Source organism: Malaclemys terrapin, chromosome 12 (genome assembly GCF_027887155.1).
Source record: "Malaclemys terrapin pileata isolate rMalTer1 chromosome 12, rMalTer1.hap1, whole genome shotgun sequence".
Classification (NCBI taxonomy): Eukaryota; Metazoa; Chordata; order Testudines; family Emydidae; genus Malaclemys; species Malaclemys terrapin.
This window is the reverse complement of record NC_071516.1, coordinates 17794919-17817497: the sequence shown is the minus strand read 5'-3', so window position 1 is coordinate 17817497 and position 22579 is coordinate 17794919. Positions and strand designations below refer to the sequence as shown.

The 22579-nt window shown below is 37.1% G+C and overlaps 1 protein-coding gene across 2 annotated transcripts in view; it reads left to right on the top strand.

Moving 5' to 3' along the window:
* CSE1L (chromosome segregation 1 like) overlaps positions 1–20468 on the top strand; it is a 33149-nt gene extending 12681 nt beyond the window's left edge. For both annotated transcript variants that reach the window (XM_054045934.1, XM_054045935.1), the window contains exons 5-25: positions 85–230; positions 542–632; positions 905–1012; positions 2201–2293; positions 3482–3649; positions 3728–3857; positions 4637–4702; positions 6038–6240; positions 7079–7163; positions 8324–8385; positions 9435–9571; positions 9725–9828; positions 10236–10333; positions 11362–11512; positions 13667–13875; positions 14674–14771; positions 14963–15048; positions 16223–16304; positions 17102–17248; positions 18081–18312; positions 20013–20468. In XM_054045934.1, coding sequence (XP_053901909.1) covers positions 85–230; positions 542–632; positions 905–1012; positions 2201–2293; positions 3482–3649; positions 3728–3857; positions 4637–4702; positions 6038–6240; positions 7079–7163; positions 8324–8385; positions 9435–9571; positions 9725–9828; positions 10236–10333; positions 11362–11512; positions 13667–13875; positions 14674–14771; positions 14963–15048; positions 16223–16304; positions 17102–17248; positions 18081–18312; positions 20013–20102 — 2586 coding nt within the window. In that variant the 3' untranslated portion in view covers positions 20103–20468. The remainder of the gene's footprint in view (positions 1–84; positions 231–541; positions 633–904; positions 1013–2200; positions 2294–3481; positions 3650–3727; positions 3858–4636; positions 4703–6037; positions 6241–7078; positions 7164–8323; positions 8386–9434; positions 9572–9724; positions 9829–10235; positions 10334–11361; positions 11513–13666; positions 13876–14673; positions 14772–14962; positions 15049–16222; positions 16305–17101; positions 17249–18080; positions 18313–20012) is intronic.
* Positions 20469–22579: the final 2111 nt, after the last annotated feature.

The following is a 22579-nucleotide window of genomic DNA, read 5'->3' as shown; positions in this document are numbered from 1 at the left end:
CCCCAGGAGTAACTGTCGTATGTAAGTACTGATCACTATGCTGCTCACAAATGGTATGATATAATGGTTACATTTCCTTTCCAGTTAAGTGACGCCATTAGCATTATTGGCAGGGAAGACTTCCCTCAGAAATGGCCAGACCTGCTGACCGAAATGGTGAATCGTTTTCAGAGTGGAGATTTCCATGTCATTAATGGAGTCCTTCGCACTGCACACTCCTTATTTAAAAGGTATTAAGGGATTACTGTGTGGATTCCAGAATTTCTACTAAAATGCACAAACCTTTGCTTATTAAATTGAATTTTGTGGTTGTGACTTCTAATTGAAGTTACTGACTTTATAATGATTGGTCGCTTTATTTAAGTGGTTATTGAATTTCATACCTTACATGGACAGTTTTAACTGTAGCATTTAGTTCTTGCATTTGCTTGAATTGACTTGTCTCAAAGTTCAGAGTTCCTTTATAAATAATTAGATGCAAGTTAAATCGGAATGAAGTGCTATTACTATTTTTTTCCCTCCCCCTCCCTTCATTTGCCAGATACCGCCATGAGTTTAAATCAAATGAACTGTGGACAGAAATCAAACTTGTCCTTGATGCCTTTGCACAGCCCTTGACAAATCTCTTTAAGGTACAGGATTATTTCTGAGAGTTGTTTGAGCTTCTTTTAAGGATGATTTAACACTTTAAATTGACTTACTTGTGAATTCTTGTGGAATGCAAGTTACTTAAAAATAGTTGTTTAGAAACGTACTAAATTTTAAACTGAAATCAGGATGCCAGAACTAAAGTCATCAGTACTCTGGAATGTGCTCTCAATAAAATTGTAACATTACATGGCATTTGCAATACACCCAATACATTTCTGTTCATGTTTCCTATTAATCCTTTCTTCTTTTCTAGGCCACCATTGAACTTTGCAGTACGCATGCAAATGATGCCAGTGCTTTGAAGGTTCTCTTCTCTTCTCTAATTCAGATTGCAAAATTGTTCTACAGTTTAAATTTTCAGGTGAATCTTAATTTATTGTTCCTAATTATTGAGTCTGCTCTGAAGGAGACAGAGCTGTTATGCTTTAAGCTGTTATGCTTTTTGCTGTAGAATCAATTTAAAAGATCCCCTCTGGAGCATATTATCTGGTCAAGGTAAAAGGTATTAACCTGTGCCTACACGAGGGAATAGGCAGAGGTTGAGATTGACTAACGTGTTTGTTAATTTTAGTCTGTCTTCCTGATCTAGGTAAACTCTAAGTAGCAGATCAGAGAGGCAAAAATACAAGGGTAGCTAGTTACAGGTGAATTGCAAAAGACTCTTAAAAACAAAAACCCTGAATTTGTGACCACTCTGCTTCTTCATAATGCATCAAGGAGCCTGAAAAGCTTTTGCTGCTTATAGTAAGGTAAACAATAGTGAAAACGATCAAAATGTCAATTTTGGCCTTTTCTCGTTTTGTTAGGAGTGTTCAACCTTAATTACAAGAGCCGTAGTGGTGGTAAAGGTTCAATGTACATTGTTTCCCAAGTGTCAAACTATTTTGCATGTCTAATAAGGCTTGACAGAAAACAGTTGTAAACAGTCTCAAGCAAATCAAATGAGAAGGGATTTTATTAACTTTAAGTTTGATAGCAACATCATTTCACAATTTTTTTTATTGCCATAGAATTGCTAAGGTATAAAACAAGCATATCTGTGTTTAAAAACACGCTAAAAAGCAAACTTTTAGACTCTCCATACAATGCAAAGCACTCATGTGAGTACAGGCCCTTGAAGTTTGATAAACGTCCCCGTAGACTGTTGGAGTCCACTCCTGTTGCCTTCCTTTGGACTGAAGAGTAGAATTGAGCCTGTGCTTTTGTGTTTTTGTGTTTGAGGCTAAGGGGGCAAGAGGAGTGAGAGTGTCTTTAGTTAGGACAAAAAGGGCCGTGAGTTGCCTCTCCCTGACCATCTTTCAGAGGAGAAAAATCTCTCATGGCTCCTAATATCCCCTGAAGTGGCGTCTACAAACAAATACTAGAGATAGAAGCTATAACATGAAGTCTCTGTCAGGGTCTTGCGTGATTTCCTATGTCCTTGTCCATCTTCCTTTTTGAGAAAATAAATGAATGAACAGTGGACAGTAACTGTATAAAGCTGCCAAACTAGTATAACCAGGAATGAACTTAAAATGTGCATTTCTTTCATACTTTTTTCCCCTCACAGGATCTTCCTGAGTTTTTTGAAGATCACATGGAAACCTGGATGACAAATTTTCATAGTCTTTTAACTTTAGATAACAAACTTTTACAGACTGATGTAAGTATTCCATAAAATTTGCCTCTGTTCAAATCTGTTTGCAATGGGAAGGAATGACTAAGGACTTGTCTACACTGGCAACGTTAAAGTGCTGCTGTGGCAGCGCTTTAATGTGGCTTTTGTAGTCATGGCACAGCGCTGGGAGAGAGCTATTGATGGACCTATCCTCTGTGAACTTATCTAATTCTTTTTTGAACCCTGTTATAGTTTTGGCGTTCGCAAGATCCCCTGGCAATGAGTTCCACAGGTTGACTGTGTGTTGTGTGAAGAAGTACTTGTTTGTTTGTTTGTTTGTTTGTTTGTTTTTTAAACCTGCTGCCTATTAATTTCATTGGGTGACCCCCTTGTTGTGTGTTATGTGAAGGGGGTAAATAATACTTCCTTGTTCACTTTCTCCACACCAGACAGGATTTTATAGACCTCTATCATATCCCTCTTTAGTCGCCTCTTTTTCCAAGCTGAACAGTCAGTCTTTTTAATCTCTCCTCATATAGAAACTGCTCCATACCCCAATCGTTTTTGTTGTCTCTCTGTATTTTTTCCAATTCTAATATATCTTTTTTGAGATGGGGCAACCAGAACTGCACACAGTATTCAAGGTGTTGGGCATACCATGGATTCATATAGTAACATTGTGATGCTTTTTTGTCTGATCTATCTCTTTCCTAATGGTTCTTAACATTGTTAGCTTGTCTCCTGCTGCACATTGATCAATGATGCCAAGATCTTTCTTGAGTGGTAACAGCTAAATTAGACCCCATCATTTTGTATGTATAATTGAGATTTTCCAATATGAATTACTTTGCATTTATCAAAACTGCATTTCGTTGCCCAGTTTTCTGAAATCTCTCTGTAACTCTTCATAGACAGCTTTAGGCTTAACTATGTTGGGTAATTTTGTATTGTCTGCAAACTTTGCAACCTCCCTGTTCACCCTCTTTTTCCAGATCATTTATGAATATATTAAGCAACACTGGTCCCTGTACAGATACTTGAGACCTTGTTATTTACTTCTCTCCATTGTGAGAAGTGTACATTTATTCCTATATTTCCTTGTATTTAGAATTGTGAAACACCAATACAATAGCATTATAAAATACTTGCCTCTTTTTTTTTTTTTTTTGATAGCTGACTGTTCACTAGTGTTGAAATTTGCATGTTTGAGTTTTTAGTTTTGTTTTATATGAGGATGAAGAGGAAGCTGGATTATTGGAGCTATTGAAATCCCAAATTTGTGATAATGCTGCTTTGTATGCGCAAAAATATGACGAAGAATTCCAGCCTTACCTGCCTCGTTTTGTCACAGCGATCTGGAATTTGTTGGTCACAACAGGCCAGGAAGTTAAATATGACTTGGTAAGTTGTTATATATTTCCATCCAGTTTTAGAATAAACGGTTCAGTTGTGCTAAAAATGGTCCATTTTATGTTCTAGTTGGTAAGCAATGCAATCCAGTTTCTGGCCTCAGTTTGTGAGAGACCACATTATAAACATCTGTTTGAAGATCAGAATACCCTGACAAGCATCTGTGAAAAAGTTATTGTTCCCAACATGGAATTTAGAGGTAACTAATTTTTTTTTAAGGCATGTTAGTAGCAATTATGACCAGTAAAGGATAACTTTGGGTATAGTGGTGGTTTTGTTACCTGCATAGTAATGTAAGGGTTGCATGATTGGACCCTATGCACCCTGGCACAAGAGTCAAACGAAGTCTCTCTAATAGTATGCTCATCTGTTGAGTTGCTGTGGAAATGATCGTGTAGGAAAATCTCAATTTGGGAAGGAATGATGGAAGTTCTTTCTCTTGTAATTTCAAGTTGAGCTATTACTTTGAATTTTTAAAGTTACTAGAGCAAACACCAGAATAATTCAGGCTGTGTAACGAGGTGGGGCAAGGAGAATTTACCCCATCAAGCTTTAGTGGTTCATCTGTCTGGCTCATCTGAATCATTTTGATCCTGGGGCTAGCAAGACTTAACCTGTAATGAAAATTTATTGCAGCAATTGGAAGCTTCTCTTCTTTCTAGTGCATGAGTTTGAAAGCCTCTTGGTGCAAATACACTTAAAATATATTGAATGTGCCCCATCTTTTCTACATCCAATGTATAACAGCTCATGAACATGAAAGAAAAGGAGTTACATTTGTCAGTTAAAGCTCATTGTGTCACTTGTTATGCATCAAACCCAATATGCTATGTAGTAGCTGGCAAGATCTCTTAATCCCATTAATATCACAGAACACTGTTAAATCATAGTTGTTGACACAAACTATCTCAATTCTTTGCCAAGAACCAAACAAACGAATTAATTAGTGTATCTCATAAATGGTTATTTTCTCTGCAGCTGCTGATGAAGAAGCTTTTGAAGATAATTCTGAAGAATATATAAGAAGGGATTTGGAAGGATCTGGTAATGCACAGATATAGTGGGAATATTTTACATTTTTAAACATAATGCCAAAACTGAAGTAGTTTACTGAAGTTTATATATCTTTATTTTTACACTTGGAAGGTCCTTTCCAAAATCAGTTCTAAAGAGACTTTATCCAAATCTTGAGAAAGTTGACTGCCATGCAAAAGAATAATTGTTCAGTTTTTTCTTAAACTATAATAGGAAAGAGAGTGGCTAAAAGTCAATGTGTTGCAACTGAAAGACATAGCAGAGTTTTAAATACTACAACTCTGACCTGGAATTAGGCACACTTCAGATGTACAACAATAATAATCCCTAGTGCCTAGTTCTTATGTAGTGCTTTTCATCCATTGATCTCAAAATGCTTTACAAATGAGGTCAATATCATTATCCTCACTTTACAGAGAGGGAACTGGCATTGAGGTGAAGTGTCTTGCCCAGGGTCACCTTACAGGTCCATGGCAGAGCCAGAAATAGAGCCTGGGTCTTCTGAGCGCTTATCTACTAGGCAACACTGCCTCCACTATTGGCATTTATTCGTGATGATCCTGAAGTTCTGTGATATAATATGCAGTGGTGGTGTAGCCATGTTGGTCCCAGGACTGTAGAGAGACTTCTTATGAACTAGTATACCGCTCTTGTCGAATTTAGGCAACTGGTTACATTTTATATGAACTTTGAGGCTACTTGGGATACTAGGAAGACAGCCTGATGCATCTGAATCTGGTTCTGATTTCCCTTACCTCAGTTATATTATGTTGGAGACCAGTTGGGCAAATAAACTGCAAACAGTTATGGAAAGTAGGTTGTTACTTGTGTTGTCCAGTTGGAAACCTTAAATTTTTAATCCATTTTTTTTAAAAGCTCATTCCATATCTCGAGTTTGTCTAGAATAAGTTCCAGTGTGTATATGTCCTCTTTGGAAACAAAAAGAAAATTTTACAAAATTGTCATGCAAATTTATTAGCCCAGGTACTTTATTGTGAGAGTAAAGAGAAAATTATGATGAAGAAAACTCCTTGCATACCTGTAGAAAAAAATTTTTTTTTTTTATTGAGCATTAAATATGGAGTGCATGCTATCAGCAGTGTTACATATCTTTGCCTGTATCCTAGAATATTGTTTAACACTCTGTTAATCTACTGCCTAAATTTTCTGCATGGATTTAAACTTATCCATTCTATGTTCATCACAGTAAATAAAATATTTGACTTAATACTGTACATGGCAATAGTTGTTGGTAGTCAGTATAAACTATATTAGGTATGTAGGTGACCTAGATCCATTCATTCTTTCATATCCAAATAATCTTTTTATTTCTTTTTTATACAGATATTGATACCAGACGCAGAGCAGCCTGTGATCTAGTACGAGGCTTATGCAAGTTTTTTGAAGGACCTGTAACAGGGATCTTCTCTGGCTATGTTAATTCCATGCTGCAAGAATATGCAAAGAATCCATCTGTCAACTGGAAGCATAAAGATGCAGCCATTTACCTTGTAACATCTTTGGCATCCAAAGCTCAGACACAGAAGGTACTTTTACGTGCCTTTTATTTTAAACCATAATGTATATATACACACATCATAGAGTTAAAGGCCACTGGATTGTCTGACCCCCTACATATCACAGACCGCTACCATCACCCAGCACTTGCACATTGGTCTAATTTTGGTCCTTGAGTTTAAAGTATTACAGCCCACAGGAGACTAAACTACTATGTACCACAGGTTGATTGAGTTTGTTACATGGTATATACCGGTAATAAATTAATTATCGGGAAGGGCATTATGCTGATGATAAAAATTTGGCCCACCGTATATGAATTAGAATGGCCTTATGAGAGACTAATACAATTGTCTGCAATCAAGCATCGTGAAAAATGTAATGCACGCTTCTTTCTTGCTGTTCTGCCAAAGAACCCCAATTCTGCTCTATAGCTCTCTTGCTTTCCAGTTGTGAGCATCTGAATAGCAGTGCTCTATTATGATACATTAGATGGTTGTGCTATAGATAAGGATTACAAGGATTACGAAACTGCCATGAAACACATCTCCACTTGATTTAAGAGGAACTTGATTTCACCTCTATATAGGGGTTATAGGATTAGCAAGTGTCAAGTACTTTCTCAGTTCAGGGGCTATTTTACGTTGAGCTTTTAACATTGCAGCTAGAAATGATGCCAAAACAAATGTTTGCAGAATAATTGGAGAGGATGTTCTGAATGAGAATACCTATGTAGCACCTAGACTGTGGTGATTGAGCACTTTATAAATAACTAGATAAATTTGGGTGCCTTCTGTAAAACCACTTGGAAATAAGTTAGAAAAATAGATGAATGTTGATGTCTATAAAGATTTTTCTTTTTTCTAGCATGGAATAACGCAAGCCAATGAATTTGTAAATCTGACAGAATTCTTTGTGAATCATATTCAACCCGACTTAAAATCTGCTAATGGTAAGCTCAGGGTAACGTATGCCATAACGCTCCTTTTGTAGCATACCTAAAACCTCTTTGGTGGCCGTTAACTTTTATTGATGATTTTTCAGATGCACAAAAGTTTTAAGAGTAACAATACTGATGGCTTGCCTGCAGCGTATACCCATCCATTTTTGAGTAAGGTAGCAAAGTCAAAAATGTGATTATAGGAGATTGAATGTTTTGTATTCTGCTGCAGCCGTTTATTCTGTGGAAGTATTTGGTGGGGCTGAGGATGGGAGGTTTTTCATATTCCCATTTGATCCATGATAGACTGCTGTCTTCAGCCTAGAAATACAGTTAACTATTCATGTACAAACTACCTCAAATATATATATATATATATATATATATATATATATATATATATATATATATATATATATATATATATATATATATATATATATATATATATATATATATATATATATATATATATTTTTTTTTTTGGAAGTACTTCTTTAAACTGTGTCACGAGGTTACCTTGATCAGTTTCATGGCCTACCATCACTGCGGTCCATTCACACATCCGGGCAGAGTTCCTCTGGGTGGTGTCCGCTGGCTCCCTTGATGCCTTCAAGGAGCAGTGGGCGCTGTCCGGGGTTCTCTGCTCGGTGTCCAAGTCAGGTTCCCTTTGTTTGATCCTTTGACCTCACTCCTGTCCCTGTTATCTCATTAGTTGTCCTCCGGAATTATTTGGTTTCCAGGCCCTGTGGATCCTCCCCTTAGGCTGGGGGGAGGGTCCTTTAGCAGTGGGCAGGCTCCGCCCACCCACTTCCTGGTTCCCAATAGGATCAGTGTGGTGGCTAGTGCCATGTCATATTGTTGTAGGTCAGGGCTATGAATAACTGATCAGACCAACTCAAAATCCAGAGTTTAACATATCTGATCGTAAAATTATAAAAAGCAAAAAAGAAGCAAATGTGGAGAGAGCATTACGTTCTTACAACTGCTACATGCTGTGTAAGTTCGCCTACAACAAAGTCCACGTTATAAAATTTTGAAAATGTATTGTACAGATAACTCATGAAGAATTCTTTGAGCTGCTGTCAACTCTGTATGTAATTTTATGTTAAATAATAATCTCCGTATACAATAATGCCCAAAAGCTCACTAAACATACCATTCATTTGTAGTGAATGAATTTCCTGTGCTTAAAGCTGATGGCATCAAGTATATCATGATTTTCAGGAACCAAGTAAGTTGCTTTCTTAATCCTCCATTACTAGTGTCATTTAGCTTGCAGTCATTTTATACTTACCAAGCCTAATGAACTAATTTCTACACAACATATAATAAATTACTTCAACAGATATTCAGTAACCTCATGTTCCATGATAAATTAAGTCTGAAGGTGAATATTAGTGGTATAAAAAGCTTGTTAATGTTCAATTACTGTTAGAATAGGGAACATTTAGGATTTCTTTTCCACTCTTAAGCTTCCATATGCACTGAGAAGTGAAGTGACTTTTAGCTAGGGCTTGCCCAGTTGCCTTTGTCATGACATCTGTTACAGGAAGTACAATAATGTTTCCCTTCTCTCCTTTGACTTTTGAGATGTAGCAAGAGAAGATATTAGGTATTTCAGTTGTATACTCTTTACTAAGCTTTTCAAATCACAGCTATGTATTATTTCAGAAGACAAAAGGGCTTGATTCCACACCATTGGGGTGAATGTGATTTTTTTTTTTTTAAATTAACTAATGGGAGCAGGATTGGGCCCCAAAATAAAATCAGAGAGCCTGATTCTGCTACCTTAGTCATGGTGAGTAGTACCTTATTCCCCAAGTATTCCTGTTCAAATTGATATCATAGGGGATATCAAAAAGCTATTTTTCATCTAATAATGGGGGAGAAAAGTATTTTAGGTATATCAAATGCTGCTAGAGAAGTCTATAAAAATGATCATCATACAGACAGTTAAGAGGAGAAAAAATATTGAGCTCTTAATTTAGAGATTCTTTGCATAATAAAATGCGGAAGAAAAATATTATTTAAAAAAATCATATTCTATTGATAGGGAGCAATACATAGGTGATGACAGAAAAAAGGTTATGGATATCAGGTGGTCAGGGTGTGATATTAACTACTGGAGAAGCCTGCCAGAGATTCTTTCTGATCTCCTGCAGAACCTGAGTTGTCTCAATGAAACAGATTCTAAGGTGAATGTTTTCTCAAAATACAGGTGTCTGATTCTAAAATGTCAATTTTAGTATTATATAAATGTTGTCACTATTATTTTTGTAGGTACCTAAAGAACAACTTTTGGTGTCTATCCCTCTCTTAATCAATCATCTGCAAGCAGAAAGTATTGTGGTTCATACTTATGCAGCCCATGCTCTTGAGAGATTGTTTACCATGAGAGGAACTAACAATGCTACACTGTAAGTTTTCAGTTAGAAGTAATTTTATCTCTGGGTTTTTATCATCATTTTAGGGGATTTTTTTCTCTTCATATCAGAGTATCCTAAGTTGCTCAGAAATTGTATTTTGAATAAAACATTGAAGTGTTGCAAAACTGTGTTTTTCATCTACAGCATTACAGCTCCAGAAATGGCACCATTTGTAGAAGTGCTACTGACAAACCTTTTTAAAGCCCTGACATTTCCTGGCTCATCTGAAAATGAGTATATTATGAAAGGTAAGAAATTCCATACTGTGCACTGAGAAACTGACTTAACTTGAGGTAAGAAGCTACTCTAGCTATGGGCCTCTGAAAGTCTGATTTGAAACACCTGTTTTATGCAGCTTTTTTAAAAAGGTGGATAGACACACTAAATGCAGGTGCTTATTAGTCAAGTTAACATAGCTAATTTTGCCATGGCCCAAATGTGGAACCCAGGAAATATAGTATCTATAGCAGGCTTGTATGTGACAAAAACGTAGGAAGGGCTCAGAGGAGGGATGTGGCAGCTAAGACAACGGGCCCTGATCTTAGCTGGGGCCTCTAGGCTCTACTATAATACAAGATCAAAGGATTTATACGTATAACTGGCAAGCCGGCGCATCTTCATGGATGTAAAATTCTCTATCTCAATTTATTTACAGCTGTCATGAGAGGTTTTTCTCTGCTACAGGAAGCTATAATCCCATACATCCCTTCTCTCATCGCTCAGCTTACACAGAAACTGCTGGCTGTCAGTAAGGTAAACAGAAGGCTATCTGAGCACAATGTTCACTTGGCTATTAGCTGCTTCTGCTACTTTTTAAGGCAGAAATCTGTTTTGTTTTTCTTAAAAATTTATTTTTTTTGTTAAAATACTGGTTGTTGCACAACAAATTGCCAATTAAAATAATAATCAGCTTTTTTACATTTGGTAGGAACTCATTCTTCATACCTAACAGTGAAATAGTATCCTCTTTTGTAGACACAGGTTCCTGCAAAGTTTCCCCTCTTTCATTTGAAATACAAGCTTTGTAAAAAAACTTTTTAAGTGTATTTATAATATAACAATTATTGTAGTACAAGCTTTTGTTATATACACAAACGGCCAGTATATAAATCTGGATTTGTCACGGATAGTCACATGCATCTTAAAACTGTCTGTTTTTCCTTTGTATTGGGGACTTCTCAGGCAGTTGTTTAAACCAATGAAATATGGAGGCTGTAAATGTTATTTATAAAAGAAGAAATTAACTCTTGATATGTTTAAATCTCTTGATCACTAACAGATTTTTTCAGTTCAAGTTGGACTGCTATACTTTATGTAGACAATCCTGTGAAGACTACAGACCACCTTCAATTGCTAACCAAATAAACTTCTTTTTTTAAAAGCCTACATTTTGCTGTAGGGAATAAAGGCCATTCTGTATAGATAAAGAATTGAATGAACATTGTTACGTAACTGCAAAATATATTTTTTATTTTTTTCAGGAGATGTTTTCCCATGCTGGCTGTTTTTTTGTATTTGTTTGGTTTGTCTAGTTATGAAAACCGTATTTGTATATTTCCAAAACTGATAAGAACTTAGACAACGAATATTAGTAGATCTTGCTGCTTTATCCCATGGTGTCAGTGGAATTCTTGTTAGAAAAATATAGCATAATGCACTTATTCTTTGACTAAAATTAGATTAAGAAGCTGTAGATTTCTATTTAAATATGTTACATTGTGTTAAATAACTGACTTGGCTCAAAGTCTGAGTTGATTTGTTTATTCATAACTTGTTTTTAGAACCCAAGCAAACCTCACTTTAACCATTACATGTTTGAATCAATATGCTTGTCGATAAGGATAACTTGCAAAGCAAACCCTGCTGCTGTTGGAAGCTTCGAAGAGGCTTTGTTTATGGTGTTTACTGAGATACTACAGAATGATGTGCAAGGTAACTAAAAGCAATAAGTAGTCTGTGTTCCCATCCTATGTTGTAGTGTATGTAATGTGCAATGACTTACTACACATCTGTTAATGCAGTAATTCTGATTTACATATTATATCTACAGTTCCAAAGAGCTTTATTTATAAAATACAGTATCCCAACATCTCCTTGTTCATACAGGACATGCCAACTGAAAATTTAACCAATTTAAAAAAAAAAAGTTAACTTACAACTAGGGCTGTCAACTAATTGCAGTTAACTCACGTGATTAACTCAAAAAAATTAATCGCAGTTTTAATTGCACTGTTAAAAAAAACAACTGAAATGTATTAAATATTTTAGATGTTGTTCTACATTTTCATATATATTGTATTCTGTGTTGTAATTGAAATCAAAGTGAATATTATTTTGGATTACAAATATTTGCACTAAAATTATAAAAGAAATAGTATTTTTCAATTCCCCTCATACAAGTACTGTAGTGCAATCTTTGTCATGAAAGTGAAAACTTACAAAGGTAGATTTTTTTTTTTAAACATAACTGCACTCAAACAAACCACGTAAAACTTCAGAGCCTACAAGTCCACTCAGTCCTACTTCTTGCTCAGCCAATTGCTAAAACAACCATTTATTTTAATTTACAGGAGATAATGCTGCCCTTGTCTTATTTAAAATGTAACCAGAAAGTGAGAACAGGCATTTGCATGGCACTTTTGTAGCCGGCAGTGCAAGGTATTTATGTGCCAGATATGCTAAATATTTGTATGCCCTTTCATCTTTCGGCCACCATTCCAGAGGACATGCTTCCATGCTGATGACGCTCGTTAAAAAGAAATGCGTTAATTAAATTTGTGCATGATCTCCTTGGGGGAAAATTGTCTCCTGCTGTTTTACCCGCATTCTGACATACATTTCATGTTATAGCAGTCTCGGATGATGACCCAGCATACACTGTTCATTTTAATAACACTTTCACTGCAGATTTGACAAAACTCAAAGAAGGTACCAATGTGAGATTTCTAAAGATAGCTACAGCACTCGACCCAAGGTTTAAGAATCTTAAGTGCCTTCCAAAATCTGAGAGGATCGAGGTTTGGAGCATACTTATGGAAGCCTTAAAAGAGCAACACTCCGATGCGGAAATTGCAGAACCCAAACCATCAAAAAAGAAAATCAACCTTCTGCTGGTGACATCTGACTCAGATAATGAAAATGAACTTTGGATCGTTACCAAGTAGAATCCGTCATTAGCATGTCCCCTGGAATGGTGGTTGAAGCATGAAGGGACATATGAATCTTTAGCGGATCCGTCACTTAAATATCTTGTGACGCCGGCTACAACAGTGCCATGAGAATGCCTGTTCTCACTTTCAGGTGACATTGTAAACAAGAAGCGGGCAGCATTATCTCCCTAAAATGTAAACAAACTTGTTTGTCTGAGTGATTGGCTGAACAAGAAGTGGGACTGAGTGGACTTGCAGGCTCTAAAATTTTACATTGTTTTATTTTTGAATGCAGTATTTTTGTACATAATTCTACATTTGTAAGTTCAACTTTCATAATAGAGATTGCATTACAATACTTGTATTAGGTGAATTGAAAAATACTATTTCTTTTGTTTTTTTTAGAGTGCAAATACTTGTAATCAAAAATAAAGTGAGCACTGTACACTTGGTATTCTGTGTTGTAGTTGAAATCCAATATATTTGAAAATGTAGAAAACATCCAAAAATATTTAAATAAATGGTATTCTATTGTTTAAGTGCGATTAATCATGATTAATATTTTTAATGGCACGATTAATCGCGATTAATTTTTTTAATTGTTTGACAGCCTACTTACTACTTTTACCCCGAATCATCCTGTCAGTTTTTGCAGCTTTCTAACATCTACATAGTCTTGAAGTTTTTCTCCTCTCTGTGAAAGATTGACAAATGGAGAAAATTTGAATTTGACTATACACAAAGTGCTTGCAAATGTATACAATAAGTAAATGTAGGGGCAGAAAAGCTTTTTTTCCTAGGTTTCATTACAGGGATCTTAGGTGTTACTTGTAACAATAGTAGGTTTAAAAATAATTTAGACAGAAATATGTTTGTATGAATTGATAGTGACCCTTTCAACTGTGTGTAAATGTCATTTTCTACTCCCTCATAACAGAGTTTATTCCATACGTGTTTCAAGTGATGTCTCTGCTATTGGAAATACATAAAAATGACATCCCGTCATCCTACATGGCATTGTTTCCTCATCTCCTCCAGCCAGTACTGTGGGAAAGGACAGGAAACATTCCTCCTTTGGTGAGACTCCTCCAGGCATACTTAGAGAAGGGTGCCAATACAATAGCAAGTGCTGCAGCTGACAAAATTGTAAGTTGGGTTAATTTGACTGCAACATGCCTATCACTGCATTTTTTTAATTCAGACAAATGAGATACTGACACACTTTCCAAAGCTTAACAAATTTAGTAGGTAGCAAGATTAATGCAGAGTTTTTACTCCCTTTGTAAACTCAAACTTCTCATATAGTAATCTGAAGAATAATGTACACAACACAATGTACACTGCACATCCTCTTCATTCCATTTTTCTTTATTGATGGCAACCACTCCGTCACACAGCTAACCATTGTCGATGCAGAATTCTTGTGCCCAGTCCCTGCTGCTCTTGGCATGCAAATAGATTTCCCCACTTCTGCTAGTGAGATGGGAGAAGCTGGTGCCTCTCAGTAGAGCTCTGGAACAGGAAAGGACAAAGATTTCTCCCAGAAAGAACATTGGAATGGCGAGGAACAAATATGCCCCCCATGCTTCTCGCTGCAACTTCCAGCAGCAGATTTGTTCTGCGTGTCCTGACCCTCCGTCACCACCCAGCTTCACAGAGTCAGGCCTGAGCAGATAATGCCAGGCAGCCATGTTGTGAATTAGCTTTGTCTTTCAAGTAGTTTTCAAAGTTAGCTCTAACTCTTGAACACTTGGTTCCATCAATATCCTTTTGCTAAATCTTTTTGTCCCTAACTGCAAAAATGAAATTGTCTGTTAGATTGATTGATTTGATTCTCCTTGATATACTTTTTAGGAAAATAGGTGCGTGACTTTTGCTAGTTCTTATCATATCTGCTAAGTCACACCAGAGAAAAATGCTGTCTTTCATTTGTTTCACTTACAGCCTGGATTATTAGGTGTGTTCCAGAAGCTGATTGCCTCTAAAGCTAATGACCATCAAGGATTCTATCTTCTCAACAGTATTATAGAGCATATGCCTCCGTGAGTATAACTGCATGAAACTAGGTTCAAGCCTAATTACTGAAGACCAGACATATTTATGTTCTTTGAAAGATACCAGTGCTAAATTCAATCAAATGTCATAATTTTAAATTAAACTCTTATATACGCTTTCTATAAAACTACATTAGCAAGATACAGTTGTAACTTGAATAATTGTTTTAAATTTTTAGAGAATCAGTTGACCAGTACAGGAAGCAAATCTTCATTCTACTATTCCAAAGACTGCAAAATTCCAAAACAACAAAGTTTATCAAAAGTAAGTTTTGTGCCATATATGAATTCTGATATACAGAAATCCCTATAACTTGGAACACAAAAAGTGACTGGATGAACTTACCATAGGGAAGAATCCTGCAGTGGCTAAGGGGGATGAGTACATGACCTAACAGGTCTTTTGCATCTTGAACTTCTGTGATTTATACCAACTTATTTCTATTAGCGAACAAAAACTACATCTTGAGGCAGTTAAGGCTGCACTCCATCCATCCAAAATAAGGGAAATAACTTCTTATGGGGAAAGACTTGTGTTCCTTTCCACCTCCATATTGCTGACACCACTATTGATAAAACACTCGATAAGACTTCCATTTTCATCTCAAATTGATACTGAGAAGCAATATATAATCCAGCTTCATCAAACTTGCACTCTAAATATAGAAACTTTACAGTGACCTGATGTGCTTGTATGTCAATTATATCAACAGATCAGCACATAGGACTCTCACATTTCATGTATTTGGGAAGTTATTCTGCCTTAACACAGCTGTGGTCATGGTTAGGGTTTTGCGTTACACAAGCAAAATGTGTGGCAAATAACTGAAATGTGTTTTGGTGATTTACACCATAATTTAGAGATTATCATAGTTACTCAGTATAAAATCTTGTGTTCTTTTACTATGTAAATAATACAATATGCCACAAAATCTTTAGTCTTGTAGTTAAATGTGTGTCTTTGGCAGGAATAAGAATGGTATGATTGTTATAACAACCTACATCAAACTGAAATTAAGTGATTTTCCTAACAGCCACATAGGAAAGAGGGTTGACAGTTGTTGTGTTACAATTGCTGTAATTCTTAGTTTGTCTATCTAATTATGGCAGGAGCTTGAACACATTGCATGAGAAAATCAATCTTTGTTCATTTCTTTTTAGATATCTAAACTGTACCCTGTGCATAACTTTTTGAACAAATCTCGATAACTGGAATGAATCTAGTTCCTATAACTAAAATTTTACTTTCTTTGGATCACCATTTCTGATTCTATCAAAAAATGCCACTTTTTGAAATCACATGTTTTATGCCAGGTTGAGTAGTAATGGTGCAGTCTGTTTCTCATTCTAAAGCTAGTTCAGAGAATTCTCTAGTTATACAATAGTATGTACAAATATTCTTTAGATAGTTTTTTAACTTGATCCTTTTCTTTCAATAGGTTTCCTAGTCTTCATTAATTTGTACTGTGTAAAATATGGGGCGTTAGCACTTCAAGAAATATTTGACAGCATACAGCCAAAGTTAGTATCATTCTTACTTAAGACTTTTGTATATTTACTACTTGTAAGTGGGAAATAGTTGGTCTGCTACTTAAAAATCAGAAAACAAGTACTTGTCCCTTCAACTAAATAGTCATTTTATTCCCCCCCCATCCTGGAGGAGGGGTTATCCGCTGAGATTTCTGCTACCATATCAAAGGCTCCATGTAGCAGTAATACTTTCTTCTGCTGAGACTGGCTGATTGTGATTTCCTCCTGAGTCATTCTGATTGTCTGAGTATCTGCCAAAGAGTGTCTCCTGAAGAGGGCAAGAGGTATTCCCTGTTTCACCTCGATCCATGGGAAGAGTGTGCTGCCTACACACAATTTCCAGTTTGGGTCCTCTGGGAATGCTCTGTCATGCTAGATTCCACATTTTTGTATGGTTTTTTGATGCCTCTTGTTGCTGTCCTTATTTGTTCTCTAAGACTGGGTAGTTCTCATATCCTCTAGTCTTTCTTTTCTTCCTAGCGTATCTAACCTACTTTTCCATGTAATTTCTATTGAATAAACTCATTAGATCACTTCACTGATGATCGTGGGGAATTGTGAAGTTTGATTCTGTTCCTGTTAGGAAATTAAACTTGGCTTGGTTTGGATTTTTGAATGAACCCATTTCAGGTCACCTCAGTGATGGCATAGCATTGCTTTTCTTTAGATCGCTCCCTGAAGATTACATACACAGTTTTAGTATATGTTTATTTTAAATATAATTGGCGGCTTTTTCCCCTTCACTATTTTTATTTATACTTATCTTTCTGTTTATAACATCACAATAGGATGTTTGGAATGGTTTTGGAGAAAATTATAATTCCTGAAATACAGAAAGTATCTGGACAAGTAGAGAAGAAAATCTGTGCTGTTGGTATTACTAAAATACTAACGGAGTGTCCTCCCATGATGGACACAGAATACACAAAACTGTGGTAAGTGCAGAACAACTTCTGAAGGTTTGTTGGTGAAGATACTGAGTGTTGCTTATGCAATTGAACTAATCAAATCCCTTTAAAAAAAAAAAAAATTCTTTTGTGGTCTTAGATATGCTTGCTGCAATATGGAGTGAGTGTTCAGGCCTGTTTGCTATTACTTAGAGAGATATTATACTGCTCCTTCCAGAGCAGATGTCAGTATTGTTTTGAAACTTATCTGACAGGGATGCAGCATTGGACAGGTCAGCTAGGACCCTGCTTGAGAGAATATTACTTTCCTTTATCTTTGCTTTACTTATGAAAAATCAAGCCAGGTTTTGACTCATTGGTCTTCAGAATGGCAATATAATTGAGCCTATATATAACTTTAGTTCTGATGTTGCCATTGTTACATTAATAAAATTCTTGTTTGCCATCAAGCCTCGTAGAAATTCCATTGTCCAAATGGCAAGTAGCTTAAGTTATATTTAAAATGATTTGATCTCAATGTTAGAATATTAGGAAAAAATTAAATGGCAGCATGATGGAGTAGTCTAAAAGAGTTGCTTTCCTTAGACACTTTAAGAGAACTTGAAACAATCCAAGATGAATACATTCTCCATCTCTTTAATAAGAGCACCCAAGTTGTGCCTGTAAATTTTTGTGCACATCCATTACACCTACACAGCCCATATTTGCACAAGTCAGGACACAATCTATGAACACCTGGCCCTTGGTTAGTTCTCACTCAGGTTCAGATAAATTTGAGTTTTCGGTATTCTTTTAAAATCCATCCATGCTGACATAATGTGTGTCTATTTTGGTTTTATCCTCCTTCGTCCTGTTGTAGGACTCCTTTACTGCAGGCTCTAATTGGTCTCTTTGAACTGCCTGAAGATGATACCATCCCTGATGAAGAACACTTCATTGATATAGAAGATACCCCAGGATACCAGACTGCATTCTCTCAGCTTGCCTTTGCTGGGAAAAAAGAACATGATCCTGTGGGTCAAATGGTGAACAATCCTAAAATCCACCTGGCACAGTCTCTTCACAAACTATCTACTGCATGTCCAGGCAGGGTAGGTAACAGTTAATGTATGGCACATTAATCTCCATTTCTACAGAGAGAAGATACCCTTTTGACAACGGATTTCTTTTGTGCAAGTTGTCTTGCTAGCCAGAAAAACTGAGTGGATGTTTCATTTAGTTTGCAACTGAAGTATTTTTTCTGTAAGGTATACTTTGCTAGGCTAATAAGGGCCCAAATACTTCTGTTGGATTCTGAGAAGAGTTTAAAATGTTGCCACCTCTTAGGGTAAACTATCTTCTCTTGGGAAAAGGGTGGGTTGCGGGGGGGGGAGGGGGGGGAGAAACAATTCTGAATTGGATTCTAATGCATTTATTGGTCTTCTGGGGAAGATGATGCCTGGACTGGAAGCAGAATCCAGAGAAAAAATGCCACTAATGAGTTAAATAGAATGGTAAATCTCCAAATCAGTGTCTTCAGCTATATCAGTGGTTTTCAAACTTTTTTTCTGGGGACTCAGTTGAATAAAATTGTTGATGCCTGCAACCCAACGGAGCTGGGGATGAGGGGTTTGGGGTGTGGGAGAGGGTTGGAGTGCGGGGGTGAGGGCTGCAGGCTGGGGCCGGGAATGAGGGGTGCAGGGTGGGGGGGGGCGCTCTGGGCTGGGGAAGGGGGTCAGGGCTGTGGGTTGGGGGTGCAGGCTCTGGAGTGGGGCTGGGGATGAGGGTCTTGGGGTGCAAGAAGGGGTTTAAGGTTTGGGGAGGCTCAGGGCTGGGGCAGGGGATTGGAGCACGGGGTTGGGGCGTGGACTTGCCTTCGGCGGTTCCTGGTCAGCAGCACAGCCGGGTTGCAGAGGCAGGCTTCCCGCCTGTCCTGGCACCATGGACCGTGCTGCGCCCCAGAAGCAGCCAGCAACAGGTCCAACTCCTAGGAGGAGGTTCACAACTCTCGCACACAGGCACCGTTCCCCTTTCCCCCCTCAGCTCCCATTGGCCAGAAATTGGAGTGCAGAGCCAGTGCTCGAGGTGGGGGCAGCGCGCAGAGCCCTGTGTCTTCCCCCGCCTAGAAGCCGGACCCGCTGCTGGCCGCTTCCGGGGTGCAGCGCGGTATTGGAAAAGGTAGGCACTAGCCTGCCTTAGCTGGGCAGCACTGCCGAAGGGACTTAACGGCCCGGTCGGTGATGCTGACCAGAGCAAGGCGACCCAGTACTGAGTCACGACCCATGGTTTGAAAAACACTGAGCTGTGTTACTGTTGGCATGGAAAACACCTTTTCAGGATGAAGAGTCTCGTGCCTGGACATACTAATAGGCTGCAGTTAAAAATACCTTCGACCATATAATATTTTTAAGTTTTCATAACTCTTAGTAGTCTTCAAGATTTCTGAGGAGGAGAGAGATGAGGGTACAGCCTACTGTGTAAGTACAAAAATCAGGTGCCTTGGTTTGTTTTCATTTTTCACATTCTACTCAAACTGGTAATACAACAATATAAGCGAAGCTGCTCATGTTAATTTCAATTTCAAGGTGCAGTATTGAAAAATGCTGGGAATTAAGATCTCTGATACTAATCTCTTGTGCTGGCAGACACTGGCATGTCTGTTGCAGGAAGTGCTTTCACATTGCAAAACTGTTTGTGTCAGGACTTCAGTTAGCTCCGTACCTTATACCCTCAGACTGATGCAATCCTGAAATATAGTGGTATTTGGTTAATGCATAGACATATTAATGCCTCTGTCTTATTTATGTTTAAGGTTCCATCAATGCTGAGTACTAGTCTGAATGCAGAAGCCTTGCAGTATCTCCAAGGATACCTCCAAGCCGCAAGTGTAACGCTGCTCTGAATTGCATGTTTGACAAGCAGGATCGAAAACTGTTTGTTTAAAAAGAAAATTGACACTGACTTTCTTTTAAGCAGAGCTCAGACAAAATGAAGTTGCTACTTCAAAATGTATTGCAGAATTCATCTTGTAAAAGATATTAAATATTGCTTTAAGCAGAAATGGAAAATTAGGTGGTTCATGTGATCATAAATAAAGAGGCAGCTAACTTCCATTTCCATTTTAATTTCAAAGAGAATAGTAACAGCAGTTTATCGTGTGGCATTGATTTGAGTTCTGCATCTGCAGTGTTTGGATAATATTTTGAAATGTACGGAGAGCACTGGCTATAGAAACTCACTTTCTGTCACTAAACTTCCTTTTCATTTTGATGTTGTCATTTGTATTTCTTTTGTGTCTTTCTTTAAACTGTCTAAATTGTGAATAAATAAGAAACACTTGTTTAAAATGTCTAAAAATGTGCATTTACTGTTGTAAGGTAATCTAATAATCAGAAAATAACTAAAATTTAATACAGATAATAGTGGGACTTCAAAGTTTCGGAGGTTTCTTTGGAGTTTTTTTGGTGCTTCTAACTCTAAGCACCCTTCAAAACAAAACTAAAAATATATTTGGAGGAAAATTCAAATCAAGGTATTGCTCCTTTAGTAATAAAAATGGAAGTAAGAAGCAGTAATTGTGCTTATAAAGCACCCCTTCTTTTTGGGCGATGATTAATAGCATAATGTAGTAAAAACATAACAAAAACCACCAATTTATTTAAAATTTTAAATAAAACTAGTAGATTCTTTTCTTTAAATGGGTTTTTACTAATGCATTGTACTAAAATTGCAGTCATATAAAACAGTTCTTGTGCACTTGATTAAAGTGGTTTTTGTCATCCCTTCAAATTTATATTGCAAAAATTGAAATTTGGGGTTTTTAATTTTAGGTGCATCTCAGTCTATGCCTAACTTTGACATGCACCTGTGATCATGCATGCAAATGTACAGTTAAATGCTCCGCTCATTTGTATTCTCAAATCCCCAATTTGCACGCCCATAACTTCTGAAAATCAGGCCCTTAGAGCACTAATACTGTAGTGAGACAAATAAAACTGGCTTTGAACTCCTGAGACTGGGATCAGGGAACTCTGCAAAAAGGAACCAGAGAGAACATCTCAGAGCTTTAACAATGTCTTGGGGTAGGGGTTGGGAGGAAATAAACTTTTAAGGAATAAAATAAAATCTAGGGGCCTTTATGCTTGGTGGCAAATTACTGAAAGCAAAATTTCTCCTGAAGAATTCACAGTGGCTAGGTAAATCACTAAAGGAATATGGAAATACTAGTTTTAGTTTTTTTTTTTAATACCTTGGATAAGATAATAAATCCTCCTGCTTTTGGGGCACAAGGCAACCTTCGATAAGGGGTTTCTTCTCTTATGGACAGGAATAAACCTGCCTACTTCATAGCTTCTTGCTTCTACCTCTTGAATCATCTGGTACTGGGTATTGTCACAGACAGGATACAGTTCTATCCAAGTTCTTGTATTGCATCCATCTAAGTGCTAATGATGCATAAACAATGTGACTACCAGATGTTATGTTAGGTGCCTCCATTCACCCTCCCAGGAGGAGTATTGCATGTGGGGATGGCCTTTTTTTTTTGAGGAGCTGTGTGCTTTAATTTGTAAAGTCAAATTTGAAGAGGTGTGCTTTGCACTTAGTACACAAAATGGTAAGTATATTGGAATAGATGGAACACTGATTTGATCTGGTTATCCCTGTGTTTCAACATATCTGAATTATGTCCACTTCTAGAAATTTCTAGATTGTCTGGCTATTTGTTTTGTAACTGTTTTTTGAGACCAAAGCCAAAAGGGCTGATGTAATCCTTAGAGGCATAAATAGGAATCACAAATTGGAGCAGAGATGATTTTACTTCTGTATTTGGCACGGGTGTGATCACTGCTGGAGTATTGTGTTCAGTTCTGGGTGTCAACAATTCAAGAAGGATGTTGATAGACTGGAGAGGGCACAGAGAAGAGCCACAAGAATTATTACAGGATTGGAAAAATGTGCTTTATAGTGATGGACTCAAACAGCTCAGTCTATTTATATTAACAAAGAGGAACATTTAAGGGGTGACAGTTTGTCTATAAATACCTACACTGGCAACAAATATTTAATAATGGACTCTTCAATCTAGCAGAGGAATTTATATGATCCAATGGCTGGAAGCTAAAGCTAGACAAATTCAGACAGGAAATAAGGTGTAAATTTTTAACTGTGAGTGTAATTAACTATTGGAACAACTTATCAAGGGTTGTGGTGGATTCTCCATTACTGACAGTTTTTAAATCAAGATCGTATATTTTTCTAAAATATATGCCTTAGGAATTATTTTGGGGAAGTTCTATGGCCTATTCTGCAGAAGGTCAGACAAGATAATGACAATGGCCCATTCTGGCCTTGGAAGCTATGAACTTATGAAAGTTATGT